This window comes from Babjeviella inositovora (assembly GCF_001661335.1).
Source record: "Babjeviella inositovora NRRL Y-12698 unplaced genomic scaffold BABINscaffold_14, whole genome shotgun sequence".
NCBI classification, from domain to species: domain Eukaryota; kingdom Fungi; phylum Ascomycota; class Pichiomycetes; order Serinales; genus Babjeviella; species Babjeviella inositovora.
In genome coordinates, this window is record NW_017566851.1 from 258,281 (window position 1) to 273,651 (window position 15,371).

General features: G+C 48.9%; 6 protein-coding genes across 6 annotated transcripts; 4 read left to right on the forward strand and 2 right to left on the reverse strand.

The window, feature by feature from the left end:
* Positions 1 to 885: 885 nt before the first annotated feature.
* Positions 886 to 2,336, forward strand: BABINDRAFT_163395 (sterol desaturase family protein). Its single transcript, XM_019129891.1, has one exon. The coding sequence runs from the start codon at positions 948 to 950 to the stop codon at positions 1,893 to 1,895; it is 948 nt and encodes a 315-aa protein (XP_018983012.1). The 5' UTR covers positions 886 to 947; the 3' UTR covers positions 1,896 to 2,336.
* An 877-nt stretch (positions 2,337 to 3,213) lies between these two features.
* Positions 3,214 to 4,122, forward strand: BABINDRAFT_41248 (uncharacterized protein; the record flags this gene model as incomplete). The annotated part of the gene is made up of 1 exon (XM_019132015.1): positions 3,214 to 4,122. The coding sequence occupies one exon, from the start codon at positions 3,214 to 3,216 to the stop codon at positions 4,120 to 4,122; it is 909 nt and encodes a 302-aa protein (XP_018983013.1).
* A 220-nt stretch (positions 4,123 to 4,342) lies between these two features.
* NAT2 (Nat2p) lies at positions 4,343 to 5,002 on the reverse strand (the record flags this gene model as incomplete). Its single annotated transcript, XM_019126660.1, has 1 exon — positions 4,343 to 5,002. One exon carries the CDS (start codon positions 5,000 to 5,002, stop codon positions 4,343 to 4,345), a length of 660 nt encoding a protein of 219 aa, XP_018983014.1.
* Positions 5,003 to 5,378: 376 nt separating this feature from the next.
* BABINDRAFT_163397 (tRNA threonylcarbamoyladenosine dehydratase) lies at positions 5,379 to 7,246 on the forward strand. Its single transcript, XM_019129892.1, has one exon. It carries the CDS (start codon positions 5,674 to 5,676, stop codon positions 6,976 to 6,978), a length of 1,305 nt encoding a protein of 434 aa, XP_018983015.1. The 5' UTR covers positions 5,379 to 5,673; the 3' UTR covers positions 6,979 to 7,246.
* A 1,109-nt stretch (positions 7,247 to 8,355) lies between these two features.
* LEU5 (coenzyme A transporter) lies at positions 8,356 to 9,504 on the forward strand (the record flags this gene model as incomplete). Its single annotated transcript, XM_019132023.1, has 1 exon — positions 8,356 to 9,504. One exon carries the CDS (start codon positions 8,356 to 8,358, stop codon positions 9,502 to 9,504), a length of 1,149 nt encoding a protein of 382 aa, XP_018983016.1.
* A 1,342-nt stretch (positions 9,505 to 10,846) lies between these two features.
* On the reverse strand, positions 10,847 to 11,689 carry BABINDRAFT_24662 (uncharacterized protein; the record flags this gene model as incomplete). Its single annotated transcript, XM_019131335.1, has 1 exon — positions 10,847 to 11,689. A coding segment is annotated over one exon (843 nt), but the record flags the coding sequence as incomplete, so codon positions are not given.
* Positions 11,690 to 15,371: the final 3,682 nt, after the last annotated feature.

Below are 15,371 nucleotides of genomic sequence, written 5' to 3' on the forward strand. Positions count from 1 at the left end.
TTGGCGACGCACGACCTTACAGGCCCTGCGGCGCACTTATTTCCTAATTAAGAATATGCGGAACAGGAAAATAGGCGGGGTGGAGGAACGATGACAAACCTTAATTGGGGTCTGTTCTCTGCGTTTAATTTGTGCTACAACGTCTGGTGCATATCTGTAATCAGGTTTGGAGGGGGGATGCTATCTGTGTTTATCGGTGTGTGCCCTGGTTAGGTAGTGGGGTTCCAAGGGGCTGGAGCATTCGTGTGTCTATACATGTCACGTGATCGATAATGCTGGGAGGAGACTGGGATGGAAACTGGGAGCCGTACTACCGGATCTGCTTAGCGGCCAATTGGGAATCCTCTGAATACTTCTATTCGGGGGTATTACTAAGGACGGATTAATAATTTTTGGTACTTTCAACCGTGAATCCGTGATGACACACGGATTCACGACGGGGACTTCTCTCTGCATAAGACTTTACGGTTCAGCGTGAGCCTAGGTAGATTGGGGCGATCAAGAGATTTCAAAAGCCGGTAGGTGCTCTCCCATAATTTAGAAGAGAGCACTGAGTATTCATGTAAGCACTTGTCAATCCGAAGTTCACAGGCTCGCCTACAGAAAAGCAATGGTCCAGTATCAGAGTTTCGCTGCAACTGTTAGGTAATCGACTGAAGCGGTTGGTTCGGACCTTAATGCAGATAACATCTAGAATGGCAGAAAGCAGAGGTAGATCTAGAGCCGTAGCAGTAATTTGAGCTATTTAATGCACGTGACGGACATAGCCTTGTCGTACAGGCTCGTTCCCACTCGTTCGTCGTACCCGTTTCTTTTGCGTGGTACCACCATTCTCAAAAAATTTCTTTTCCGATGCAACTGTTTACAACACTCGCCCATAAAACAGATCTTAATTCCGCCTCTTCTTCATCGCCCACCGCACCCACCACACATTTCGTTTCAACAACATGTCCAGTGTGTTTGACAATTCCGTGCATTCTGGCTTCCAGGTGGCTGCCGCCTCCGTCAACTCGACCAGCCCTACTTTTCAACAAACCTATGCCGCCGTATCTGGCTTGGCGGGCTTGAGCTGGATAGAGAAGTTGTGGGCATCGTACTACACGTGGATCGGCAATGACTTGTTCGCCACAGGGCTCCTCTTCTTCACCCTCCACGAAGTTATGTACTTTGGCCGCTGCTTGCCGTGGTTCATCATCGACCGTATTCCATATTTCAACCGCTGGAAGATCCAGGACACCAAGATGCCATCCAACCGGGAGCAGTGGGAGTGCTTGAAGTCGGTTTTGACCTCCCATTTCCTTGTAGAGGCTTTCCCTATCTGGTTCTTCCATCCGTTGTGCCAGAAGATCGGGATTTCGCACGACGTGCCGTTCCCGTCCTTGGCCACCATGGCCTGGCAGATTGCCATGTTCTTCGTGTTGGAGGACGCTTGGCACTACTGGACCCACAGGGCAATGCACTACGGGAGTTTGTACAAGATGATCCACAAGCAGCACCACAGATACGCCGCGCCGTTCGGACTCACCGCCGAGTACGCCCATCCGGTTGAGGTCATGGTGTTGGGTTTCGGTACCGTTGGGATTCCTATCGTCTTTGTCTTGCTCACCCGCAACTTGCACTTGTTCACCGTCTGTGTCTGGATTGTTGGGAGATTGTGGCAGGCAGTTGACGCTCATTCCGGTTACGAGTTCCCGTGGTCTTTGCACCACTTTTTGCCTTTCTGGGCCGGTGCTGAGCACCACGACGAGCACCACCATCACTTTATTGGTAACTATGCTTCGTCTTTCAGATTCTGGGACTACGTCTTGCAGACCGAGGCGGGTGTTCCAGCCAAGCAGAGTAGAGAGTCCAAGATGAGGGGTGCTGCCGAGGGAAAGGCCAAGAAGAATATCTAGATGTCAATAAGGCCAAAGATAAGGCCAAGGATATCAGGAGAAGAAAAGTCTGAGTTGAGAAAGTCCGGCCAAGATTATGGCTAAACTCTGTAAAGCGATATCTATAAATCCTGGTGCTTACATCGTTGCTAGTGTGCACCTTTTTACTATTTATCATAGCATCCTAATTTCCGAATAAAGAATATTAATAATTAAAGCTGTCTCCTTTTCATCTAGACGTCTTCCAATCCCTTTCATTGGCTCTTCGGGTTCATGTCAGGGATGCAGACACACGAATCCCCAGTGTCGTCTGGTACGACTGAATTCCTCGTATCATTTCCCATCCATTTACATCTCGCAGTTTAGCTTCCAGTAAATGCCTGCATGTAGGGAGCAATCTCTCTTTTTTTTAGTCTCTTCGGCCAAACTCGGTTTCTTCTCGGTTAAAAAGGTTATATGCAGCCAAAAAAAAATAAAAATGGCGTGGTTTCACGCAGCTATCTAGTCGGTACTCCAACGTGGGGTAGTCGGCATGCCGGTGATATGGAACATACGCACTCCGGTATACCCCTTCACTTTCTGGAATGAGACATGTATACTATATTCTGGATCACGATTTCAATTCCAATAGCTCAAACGGAATGGAACTAAAACCCTCCCAGGAGCTTATTGCATGGCCGTAACCATGTAACAACAGTCCTGCACTTGTTATCCCTTCCCTTTATCGTCGACCGCGCCAACTAAACCCTGTAAATTTGTATGATAAACTATTTCTATGCTATTCAGCAATTGGTGGCCCTTCGTATGGGCCCCTCTAGTTCGATACCAGCAAACTGGCCGTGTTGCTTCTATTTTGGCATGTAGCCCTGACAGCCAACCTCTACCGTTAACCCTTGGTCACGGTTATGCCCGATGAAGGGCCGAGCTAATTAAAAACAGCACCACACGCAGGGGGGAAGTAGGAGAATCCCCTCTTCGATTGTATTCATCGTTCTACATAGCCCGGAACGCCGACCACATATCTTACAGTAGCACTACAGCCGATAACTAAGGTTATCTCCTGATAACTTCTGGACACCCCCTTGCTACCATATCCCACCGGCATCCCGGTCCTGCACACACGCTATCTCCCTCCATGCATGACAACACGGATAAAGCCGATGGATAAGGCCCTTCAGGCATCATTCGCGTGGCACACATCAAAGAAAAATACATCTATAAATACGGCCCGCGGCCCTCCCCCATCTCATTCATTTTCATTTCTCCACTCAACTTTCCAAGTACCACATCCAAAGTACTTCGCCCAGAACATCTCTTTCCCGACTCAATCTCAAGCAACATGGCCGTCTTATTAGAATCCTCCTACGGTAAAAATCTCGTCAAGTTCCTCAAGGTCAAGCGCGATGCCACCAACCCAAAGAAACAGGAGGTGATTGAAGCCACCTGCTGTGTACTCCTCGAAGGAGCCTTCGACGAGTCCTATACCAACGCCAACAATGCTTCAATCGTGCCTACCGACACTGTCAAGAACACTATTCTCGTCGAAGCCAAGCTCTCTGACGTCTGGCCAATCGAGCGCTTTGCCGCACACTTGGGCCAGCACTTTGTCAACAAATACTCGCATGTCACCGCTGTCAATGTTTGGATCGAGCAACAACGCTGGGTCAAGTACGACGTCAACGGGAAGCCACATGACCACTCGTTTATCCACCAGTCCGGTGAAACCAAGAACGTCTACCTTCACTACTTCCGCAACGGTAAGTATGACCTCCAGACCTCCATCAAGGGCCTTACTGTTTTAAAATCCACCGGCTCCATGTTCTACGGCTACAACGTCTGCGACTACACCACCTTGAAGCCTACCAAGGACAGAATTCTCTCCACCGACGTTGATGCCACCTGGTACTGGGACTCCAAGAAATTGGGGCCAATCACCAACATTGAAAGGTTGGCCAACGCAGGCTTGTTCGACAACGGTTACGATGCTGCCAGAAAGGTCACCTTGGACTTGTTTGCCTTAGAAAACTCCCCATCCGTGCAGGCCACGATGTACAACATGTCTGCCAAGATATTGGAGCTTGTGCCGGAGGTTGAGAAGGTCCAGTACTCCTTGCCAAACAAGCACTATATGGGGATTGACTTGTCCTTCAAGGGCATCAGGGAGAACAACGAGGTCTTCTACCCAGCTGCCCATCCATCCGGGTTGATCAAGTCTACTGTCGGGAGAGAAGTCAAGGCGAAGTTTTAAGAGCCAAGGGTATTTGCTTTTTGATACCGCGAGTTCCTCCATCTATATATTTTGGGCCCAGTCCCTACTGTTATGCAATTTCATTAAACAAGTCTGTAGCGTCCCCAGAAATATTAATCATTGCTAAACTCACGTAGAATGCTTTCCTTATCTTGCCTTCACGATCCACATTGCTCTACGCCTTTGTGGCATCTATTACTATATACATTGTTGTAGTCGGCTAGAAGATCCCGCCCATGCCCTTCTGGCCCTTGGTTGGAGTGGTGCCAAACTTTTCAGCATTGGTGGCAGTGGGGTCAAACTTCTTCTTCACGGCCTTGACGGTGGTGCCGGTGATTTTGGTAGGCAGCAACGACTTCTTGCCTATGTTGAAGCCGTACATCCTCAATCTGGCAACAATACTCGGCGTGATGGCGGCGGTGATCGGAATCCGGATAAAGAATAACGATTTGTGGATGCCGTAGGCCACAAGGAACTCGGTGAACAACTGGGAGTAGTAAGAGGTGGACTTTTCTTCTTGAGCCCCACTGGCCTTGTCCTCTGCCTTTTTTCTGAAGTACTCAGCAAGCTCTTCGTCAGACTTCCCATAGCCAAACACCTGTTTGACGGAGTTCTGGTAGGTCCCGATACGCTCTTCGCCGAGCGAATGGACCGCATAGAAGCAGATAGGTAAGTCGATGAAGGATAACCCGACATAGACTCCTAAGGCTGAATAGCCGTATTCCTGGATAAGGGCTTTGATACCCGTAGCCTTCTTTTCAGGCGCCGCATTCTTAGCAGCATCCTTGGCAGTGGCGTTGAACCGTCTGAAAGAGGATTGGCGGAAGGCGCTGAATTGCTGGCGCAACAACGGGTTGAAGCGGAGGGAGAAACGGTTCATGGGCGATGTTTAGGTATAGCGGCTAATTGTATTACACGTGGACTTATGGCTGCGTGTATGAGTTGTACAATGGTGACAATAAAGAAACAGAGCCACCTTCCATACCGTCGAGTCTCGGAATTCTATAGGCATGCAACCACGGAGGCGTTGCTGCGGTGGCACGTGAGCTGTCACGTGGTAGGATGTATACAGATCAAGTATGTGTAAAACAGTATTAGTCTTCTCTGGGTCTCTTGAACCGTAGTGCTGCGCCTGCGCCAAATATTTGACACTTTCAGTTATAATGAAATAATACAGCTTCAAGGATTTAGGCGATATGCATACCTGGTGGCCTCTGAACACGGGATTCAGGACCTTGAATTCATCTATTTGTATTCACCACCCATGCTGCAAGCTGATTACGTTCCCATGTGTCAATCCTAGCCTGTCCCCATACTTCTGCATCTCATGTTCAGCGAGAGACTAACTGCTTCCTTGTCTGGCTGCTCAATCCCCATTATTGCGACAAGTCTGCCACCTGATCTATCCATGTGTGCTTACCATCACGTGACAAATTTGATTTCTTTTTTTCTCAATTTTTCACTCCTGGTGGCACACACCTCTTATCCATCTATGCTTGAAGCATAACTTGATCTACCCCACTTTTCTATCGTACCATCATAGTCTTTATCATGGGCTGCCACAAAAAATTGTACTTGCTCACGCTTGCCGCGGTAGTGGTGACCGCTGGCTGTGTTGAAGCGGTACACGCGTATCTCAGAAGCCAGAAGAAGAAGCCTACCCCAACCAAGACAAAGCAGACAGTGCACGACGAAGAGTTGATTCGCGAACAGCTTGCGCGCAACTACACGTTTCTTTCCGAAAAAGGGATGGAAAAGGTGAGAAACCAGCGTGTGGTGGTTGTGGGGGCCGGTGGAGTCGGTTCCTGGGTCACCACGATGCTTGTGCGAGCCGGCGTGCTGGCGCTTAGAATCATCGACTTCGACCAGGTCTCCTTATCGTCTTTAAACCGCCACTCTGTGGCAACCTTGGCCGATGTGGGTGTCTCCAAGGTGGAGATTTTGAAGGCGCACTCCTTGCAGGTTGCTCCGTGGTGTGAGATCGATGCGGTCAACTCGTTGTGGACACTTCCGGACGCTGAAAAGTTGATCTACGGCGGCGACTTCAACCCTACATACGTCGTGGATTGTATTGACAACATCGACACCAAGGTGGACTTGCTTGCGTTCTGCTACCGCAACAAGATCCCAGTGGTTTCCTCCGGTGGGGCCGGATGCAAGTCGGATCCGACCAGAATCAACATTGGAGACATCTCTAGCACCGAGGAGGATCCGTTGTGCCGCTCAGTCAGGCGCCGATTAAAGAAGATGGGTATCAACGGCGGGATTCCGGTGGTTTTCTCGGCCGAAAAGCCTGATCCGCGCAAGGCTGCGTTGTTGCCTTTGGAGGAGGCTGAGTTTGAGAATGGCCCGGTGGAGGAGTTATCCGCATTGAAAAACTTCCGTGTGCGTATCTTGCCGGTTTTGGGAACCATGCCTGGGATGTTTGGGTTGACCATCGCGACCCACATTCTCACCACCATCGCGGGATACCCGATCGAACCAATTGAAGGCAAAAACAGGATCAAGGTGTATGACGGCATCTTACAGAGCTTGGCCGGCCAGCAGACACGCGTCGGTGAAAACGACCAGCGCGTGCCGATCTCGATTCATGACGTGCAGTACTTGGTGGAAGAGGTCTGGAGGGGCAAGTCGCCGATCTCCAACTACTCCACCAGATTGACCTTGTGTCGCTGGGACCCAAAGAAGGAGCCAAGCTACCAGAACATTGTGTTAATGACAAAGGAGGAGCAAAAGATGCACGAGCAGAGGGTATTGAATGGGGGAGAGCCGGTGGAAGCTGTATATGATACAAAGGTGCTTGCAAATGTGCGGAGGAGGTTTGCTGAAGAGGAGTATTACAGCCAGTACCGGTAACTGCTGTCTGTACTTCCTAGAGCCAGTGCCCTGGAGGTCCTATAAACTACAGTCGGGCCATATATTATAGATTAATGAAAAGATACGAAGGGCGGTAGAGTAGGTAGATGGGGTAAGGTATTGGTAGGTGTATTTCCTTTGGAGTGTTGTAAGATTGGTGAGGGGACGTTGGTATATTAAAGAACGAATGATTATCGAATAGCGGTCATGGGCACATGGTGTCACGTATAGGAAATGAGAAGAATACGACGGAGGTTATGAATGAGGGATGTAGGTAAGACATAAAGTAAAACTATTAGGTATTACATTCATCGAATAGTGTGTGTGATATAAACCCCAGAGTTATAAGTGAATATCTTGGTTTTCTAAATAGTGCCGTTGGAGAGATCTCCGCGAAATGGAGGAATTGACATGCTTCTCCCGATACTAGGACGTTGTTCAGGTATTGAATTGTTTTGGACTTGAATCGAATGGGATTTCCTCGCTTATTTTTTACAACCCGGAAATTGTCTTTTCCCATCTTGTACTAAAACTTTATTCTGCATTAATTGCATAATCATTTATGATTGGTATCCCAGGAATAGGCTAATTTGGAAAAAACTGAACTATACCTCGATGCATCACTCAGTCTCGATGAATCAATCTGGTGAATCTGCATACTGCTCCATTATTCTGTTCATTGAGACTAGCCAAAGTAACGAATTCATAACTGGTTTGTGGGTTCGGTGCTCTCAGAGGTAAACAAGAGCTCCGTGTAACTACACGACACGTTGGGTCTAAACCTACTTGAGCACCCCCCCCCCGATATACAAATAACCATCTAGGACAGCCGCTAGCGACCAACCTTTTCCCAAAGCCAACCGTTATATCTAAGAATATAGTCATCTGTCGTGTCTGTATGGGAAACCCGGCGACGCTACACGCATGCTAGAAGCGGGGCTTGTTACACGCATGCGGGGCAGCTATAAGGAATTCCCCGGGACGGCAGAGAAAAACGTGATCTAGTGACGGAAAAAAACGAACGCCAAGCGCCTATCAAATAGAGTTGTCAGAGGGCGTATATACATATCAAGTGATAATACGCAATACCGTTTCACCTTTTCCCATTAGTGGAAAAATCCATCTGTTGCTTGTATATTCTGGTATTGACAGTTTTTTATTTCAAGCCTCTATTCCTTCTTCATCCTATCTGGGCCTTGTCTGTTGTTGAGACACTGCAATCGCATCAGTCTCTTACAAGCTCCAACAGCTCAGCGGCATACCCAGTTGCACTCTGTGGCGTCCTCGCTTCAACACATTCATTATTAATACCTCAAGCAGAGATAGTACCCTTCCCTCCGCTTCTCTGACTCATAGCCCAAGGCTCCCACTGCATCTATGCCCAGTATATCGCCATTGCCCCATCCCGAGGCCGGTCCTCACTCTTTGCATACCTCGCTGGAGGCCAAAGCGGCCCCGCGCATCCAGTTCATCGATAAGCAGTCGCTCAACTATATTGTAAAGTCGGGCATAGCGGGCGGGGTGGCCGGATGTGCTGCCAAGACCCTCATCGCGCCGCTAGACAGAGTCAAGATTCTCTTCCAGACGTCCAACCCCGAGTTCACCAAGTACGCAGGCTCCATGACCGGGTTACTCAAGGCGTCCAAGCGGATCTATGCGATGGACGGGGTCATGGGATTGTTCCAGGGCCATTCCGCGACCCTCCTCCGCATTTTCCCTTACGCTGCCATCAAGTTCGTGGCGTATGAGCAGATTCGCACGCTATTGATTCCCACCGACGAGTATGAAACCGCCGGACGAAGATTGCTCGCGGGTAGCTTGTCTGGCTTGACCAGCGTGGCGTGCACCTATCCGCTAGATTTGATTCGCGTGCGGTTGGCTTTTTCCACAAAGCACAAGCATGCTGGGGTGGTGCCCCGCGGCCGCTTGCTCAGCACGATTGCGTCCATCTATAACGAAGCACCGCCAGCAAGAGAGACAGATCCAAACTTTGTGAAGTACGCCAGAAAGAGTCTTCCGTCCTTTGCGGTTCAGGTCTCCAACTTCTACCGTGGCTTTGTGCCCACCATTATTGGGATGATTCCCTACGCGGGTGTGTCGTTCTATACCCACGATCTCATCCACGACATTTTCCGCTCGCCGTTGTTAGCCAACGTGACCGTGAGACAGGTTGCTTCCAGGAGCTTTGTGAGCAAGCGGAGCTCGGACGAAGCAGAGTTCAAGTCGTCTCATGACCAGCGGGCGCCGTTGAAGGCCTGGGCGCAGTTGATAGCGGGTGGGTTGGCGGGGATGTGCTCGCAGACCGCCGCCTACCCGTTTGAGGTCATCAGAAGACGAATGCAAGTGGGCGGGGTGGTCAACGACGGCCAGTTCTACAACGTGAAGCTGTTGAGCAAGGTGATCTGGCGTGAGAAGGGCTTCAGGGGGTTCTTTGTGGGGTTGAGTATTGGCTACATCAAAGTGGTTCCAATGGTGGCCTGTTCGTTCTTTGTTTATGAAAGAATGAAGACTGGGTTGGGGATCTAGCTCTTTTTGCTCTGCATACCAGTCGAGGTTCTCAGAGCGGGTGGCCGTCTGACCAAAACGTTTCCTAGATCCCAAAATGTTCTCTGTTGTAATCCTTATTGAAAGCACCCAGTGTTGTACACTATATTCCTACCATTTAAAATCAGTTGGTTTTGGTCCTCAGCCGTGCGCCATCTCTTTGCCTCTGTAAACCGTCGTTCTATCACACTCGCCTATCCGTACTCTCTCCCAGATTAAACAGTGGTCACATACAAACCTCCCTCCCCCGTTCTAAAAATCATGAGAATCTTAGATTCTGTGTTTTCTGCACCTATTTTTAGCCGTGAATTTCGCTGTTTTGCATTAAAGTCACCTCCTGTCACGATCGATAATTGAATGGCCTTAGATCGTTTAATACTCGCATTTGACTTACCCCCATAGGTTTGGCCATTCTATGTCTTTCGAATTCTCGAAAGGCCTCTCGCTCACCGAAATCTACAGTGTGTGTAGTAAAGATGCTGCAGGTGTCTCGCCCTAAGTGAAACATAGCTTCATAGCCGGTCTATATAAAGACCGATTGACCATCTCCTTGTATATCCAATTCAGATCTAATGATCAATCGATCCTACCCGGTTATATCACTACCTACGTAGATATACTACAGTTTATATAACCAGATCCGACTGTAAAACTATACAATGATGGCTTCGATGGCGGAATATGAAGCTAAACGTATACCTGGCATAATTCCTGAAACAGTAACGGCGGCCGGTACAATCTTCTCGGCTCTGGTTTACAATTCTCACGCTTCCTCCATACCTGGTACCCGGGAAATTTTAGTGCTGGCCTACAATGACGATAAAAGGTAGGGAACGGTAAGACGACCTGGCCAACATTGGGTTAGAGGTGACCAAAGGCATGTAAACTCGGGACATTGTTTGGTCTACATACACAGGTCGAACACCCCCTCGTGGCCGGCTGCGGACTGGTCTCAGATGACAAAGCTTACACTTTTTCTTAATCAAATGAATGGATTAATGCCGTTATGATAAATAGTGGAATATGATAGTACGACTTAGTATCAGCGTCGGTTTGGGGATGACCAAAAGGCATGAAAACTTAAAACTTTGTTTGGTACATCGTGGAGGTAGCGTCCCTCATACTGAGTAACTTTCCCTGATTCTTGAGAATGCTTGCTAGAACGATTTGCATGGCTCTATGGCATCCACCTGATATTTGAATGTCCGTAGGTCTCATACATCTTGATGTATTCATCATACGGATCCGGCAACATCGGCCCGTCTATTACCATACCCACTACCTGGGATACGTCCTTGCCCTGGCTAATCAACTCCATCTCCTTCTGGTGGAGCTTGTAGAACTTTTTCGAATGGTTCCACTCGTTTAAGATAAACGGATTGCCACAGGCGCCTGCAAGGGTCATCTTCTCATGCTCCGGATCGTTGGCCCAGCGGGTGGCCGGCGGCCCCTTGCAGTCACCATCGCTAACCATCTGGCCAATGTCCTCCTGGAAGTTATTGCCATTGAAGTTCTTCTGGGTGTACGAGTTCGGGCCATACTTGATGGTCATGATCTCCTCGCTCTTGGCTGGGATATATGACTGGGTACCCTCGAACAACGTGAGACGGAGCGGCGAGATCTGATCCTCCAAGAACCAGTTGTTGTTGTGGTCGACAACGGCCGGTCTGGTCTTTTTCTCGTCGTTGTTCGCGTAGAACTTGTCCGGCGCGTGCTTGTCAGAACCCTTGTAGGTCAAGCCGGAGAGATCAATGTAGGTGCCGGTGCGGGTATCAAGGAAACGGCCGTCGATAGCATTGGTTTGTGAGCCCCTGGCGATCCACGTGTTTATATCAAGATAGAACTTACCGTTACCAAAACGCGGGTCCTCTATGATGAGCGTGCGGTTGTAGTCACGACCCAAGCGGTGGAGCTCTGTAATCGGCATCTGCACGTCAATATCGTTATCATAGATTAAGTTGTAGCCCATGTAGCGCCAGCCAATCAAGTTCCCATACGACATCCACGTGATGATTCCGGACATGCGGCAGAACTCGAACCACGCGCGGTGCAAGTGCGAAATCACCTGGTGTCGCTCATACTTCTCAAGGAACGTAGACACAAACAAACCCGACGTGTGGTGGCCGTGGTTCAAGAGATCCCAGAAGAGATGATTCTCGCGGAAGTATGAGTCGATCAGGTCCTTGTAGTCTAAGGAATACGCCAACGCCTGCTCGTATTCGGATTCGGGCAACGTTTTCTGCAGCTCTGGTAACGCCTCCAAACGCTTCAACTCCTTGGAGAAGTCGAATTCGTACATTTCATGCTTGATCTCGGTGTTGTGGTAGGCCTCGGTACAACCCTTTGGGAGAAGGTGCTCTGGGTAAATCGCATCCAAGGCGGTGATGGCCTCGACCGTGTCGAGCAAGCGCGAGCCCTTCTTGCCACCACCGTTTTCGCGGTACATTTTCCAGATGCGCTTGTCGCCAAGACGCGTGCGCGAGTGTGTTTCGTTCGCCGCGATATTAAGCTGGTAGAGCTTGTTCTCCGAGAGCATGATCACGCGGAGCGGCGCCGGGAAGAACGAGTATAGCTCGACCTTGGCCTTGAGGAGCTTGAGCTCGATGGGGTTGCGATACTTTTTGGTGTCCTTGATGAAGCTGTAGAAGCGCGCCACCTGCGTGTTCAGCTCGCTGTCCGCGATGCCGTTCTGGCGGTTGTACAACTCCTGAAAGATGTGCGCACTGCCCAAGTCTATCCAGTCGTCCCAGTGGAAGGGTATGGTCATGTCGGTGTCGAAGTTCTTGTAGACGGCCGTAATCTGTCCCTCGGGAGCACCCTGTGCACGGAGCTTCTCGACCTTCGCATTGCGCTTCAGCACCTCGGACGTGAGCAACGCCAAATACGCTGACACTACGAGGCGCGGGTTGTACGGTGTTTCGCGGCCCATGGCCTGCGCTGCGAACGAGCCCATGTGGTCCGTCGTGAGCAACACGGGCGCGAGCTGCACGTACTGGTTCATCATGAGATTTTTCTCCTGGTACTGATTGTACCCGCGGAGCGTCAGCATGAGGCTGGTTGTTGCGAGGAGCATCGACGTCGCGAGTACCACGAGGAGAATGTTATTGAGCGTGCTGTTGCGCGTCTGTTGTGCCGGCGTCGGGAGCGCCAACCGCGCCATCTGCACCGTCCGCACTGCCTGGGTCACGTACTGGTTTAACATGTGATGTGACAGATGTGACGTGGATGATCAGTGGGGAAAGAAGTGATCTGGAAGATCGGTAGAGCCAAAGCGAGTGTGAGAGAAGGTAGAGATCTAATTCGAGAACAGGTTAGGTCTTGCTGGCAACTCAGATAGCAAGCTGGCTTGAACAAATGGTAAATATGACAGGTCTGCTTCAGGGGATGACTCTGTCTATGCAGATACTGGGTGTGAAGGTCTATGGTAGCACTAGAGTATAACTGTAACAAATCTACAAAATAGCAAAGTGCAAAAAGGAACAAAACAGCTCTATATAAAAAGCTAACCGTTGAAGTGATTAGACGCCCTGGCGATTTCTTAACGGGGGGCGGCAGGATAAAATCTTCTCTGACGGCGGCTGTTTATGCATGGTACGGGTTCGATGCGCATGCGATGCAATGCGGTGCACACATGTGCGTCTGGCATTTTCGGTTCCGAGGTGCTCGGAATCCCAGACAGCGTTTGTGACTCTGTCCTAATCAGTGCAACCGCCTTTGTTTAGAACGAATTGCCCGTATTAAAGGTGTTCTCTAACTATTGGTGTGTTTCGTGCCACTCCTGCTATCTGCTTGGCTGGCTCTGCCATTTTATTGTAAACAGAGGACCCCTTTACTTCTTTGCTGCCTTCCTCTCATTGTGTATCACCTTCATATATTGACCCGATGGGACTTGAAAAGCCTATTGTCCTTGGACATAACACGTTGTACAACCAGCTATCCAGTATAGAATAGCCTTACAGACCATACCTAGTTGAAGTCTTTACTCCTTGAGGAGCTGATGCTACAGAAATACATCAATGCTGCATGGACGAAGACTGAACAAGATGCACCGGTGACGAACAATAGTAATCCCTTGTAGTTTTGTGATTATTACTCCGGTATTATACGTCTAGCCCCGTTACGTCATCGGGTAAAGCTACTAACTGATGGGATTCTTTAGACTGATGTTACGGGTTGTCGAGGTTTTGTATAGAGTGGAAGATTCGCCCCAGGACCACCTGGTGCAAATTCACATCCACCATACACATAAGGCCAGATACACGTTTGGAAGTCCAATACCCTGTTACTTTCTTGCAGACGGCCCACATCATGGCTATGTTGAACTAGCACCGTAATTTTAAAACTAGTTTCTGCACCTTGGCTTAAAGATATCCCGAGCTTTGTGAATCCCTGGCTCAAAGCTTGACTTTTCACGGAAATATGTCTGAATGAAACAGCTGGCGCCATGAGCATTTACATCAGCTATTCTCTCTCAATTGGAGCATCATCTAACTGATGAAGCATATTAAAAGAGCATCTAGGCGGGAATACCTCCAAGCTCAGACAATTCGATAATTGTTCGGTTCAATCGCTATTGCATATACTACTTTCTTGGCGCCTGCGCCTGCTATCGCGGAGGTCACGCGATCCTTTCTTGACCGCGTCAACATTATACTCTTACAGGTTGCCCGCAGAGACAAGGTAGGCCTCGGGAAGCTTTCGTACGTGACTGTCTGCAGGCATACATGATAGCTGGGAGTGCTTCCGGTGTCGAACTTGGCCCTCGGTGGTTGACCAATGCGGAACAATTTGTTGTAGTCGAACTAAAGAGGGTTTTGAAACATTGCACTATAAATGCCCTAAGCTCCATGTCAAGGATATGGGAGCCTTCTATTAGTCCTAAGCTTTTGGAATGTTGTAAAAGGTTACGTTATATGATAATCGTAACCACAGAGTCTGAAGCCACCGTACGTGTTCTGGTAGGTGGCCCGTTTTCTACCTCAAATACACGAACGTAGCTCTGACTTCCTTATGATTGAGAAGTGAATTCCCGATAGTATCCTGAGGGTTAGATATCTAGCGTAATTCCCCGTTTTATAAACCCAAATTAGGTTCGATAATGGACTGCTATACTAAAATATCGTTCTGTAACCTCACCTGGGGCAGAGGATCGTTTGTACAGCTCTATATATGGCTTGAGTGCTTTCATACCAAAATTTCTGGCTGCTGGGAGTTGATCGGATGTTAATATTTGGTAGAGCATCCAAGCTCCCGTAGCCGAAACTAAAATCGGTCAGATGATAATGCTGGAGCCGAACCCCTACAACTAAAAACTGTACGAACGATATATCCTTCAAACAGGGTTTGGTCGTCCTTAAACTTCTCCCAACACCGAGGTCCTTTCCGATAGTCTGTAAGGAAATCCTTGTTTCCATAAATGCTGGGCATAATTATTCTTACTGGCCGCACATGAATGTCATAACCAGATCGACACTGTTCTGTGGTCATCGAAGCCACCTGGGCCAGAGCAGTGATTGGCCCCATTTATATGGAAGGTATTTTGGGTCACCCTCATTATCACAAATTTCGATTCAATGTCCTCGGTTTAATTTTAGATTTATGACAATCGTGACGTGTCATAGTAGAGGAATGCCAAGCACTCAGCTCTGACTTTATTTTTACCCTTCAACTATGAAGTAGGTCAGCCGAGCCATATGAAATGTAAATAAGCCGATAGGTAGATTAATATCTAAATGCTAAATAATCCGTTAACGTGCTTTCGCGTTTTATCTCAAAAGATGGCTATGATTAATTATGGAGGTATCGGAAACCGAAGCATTCCCCTATGCTTCGTTCTTCCGACTCTTTTT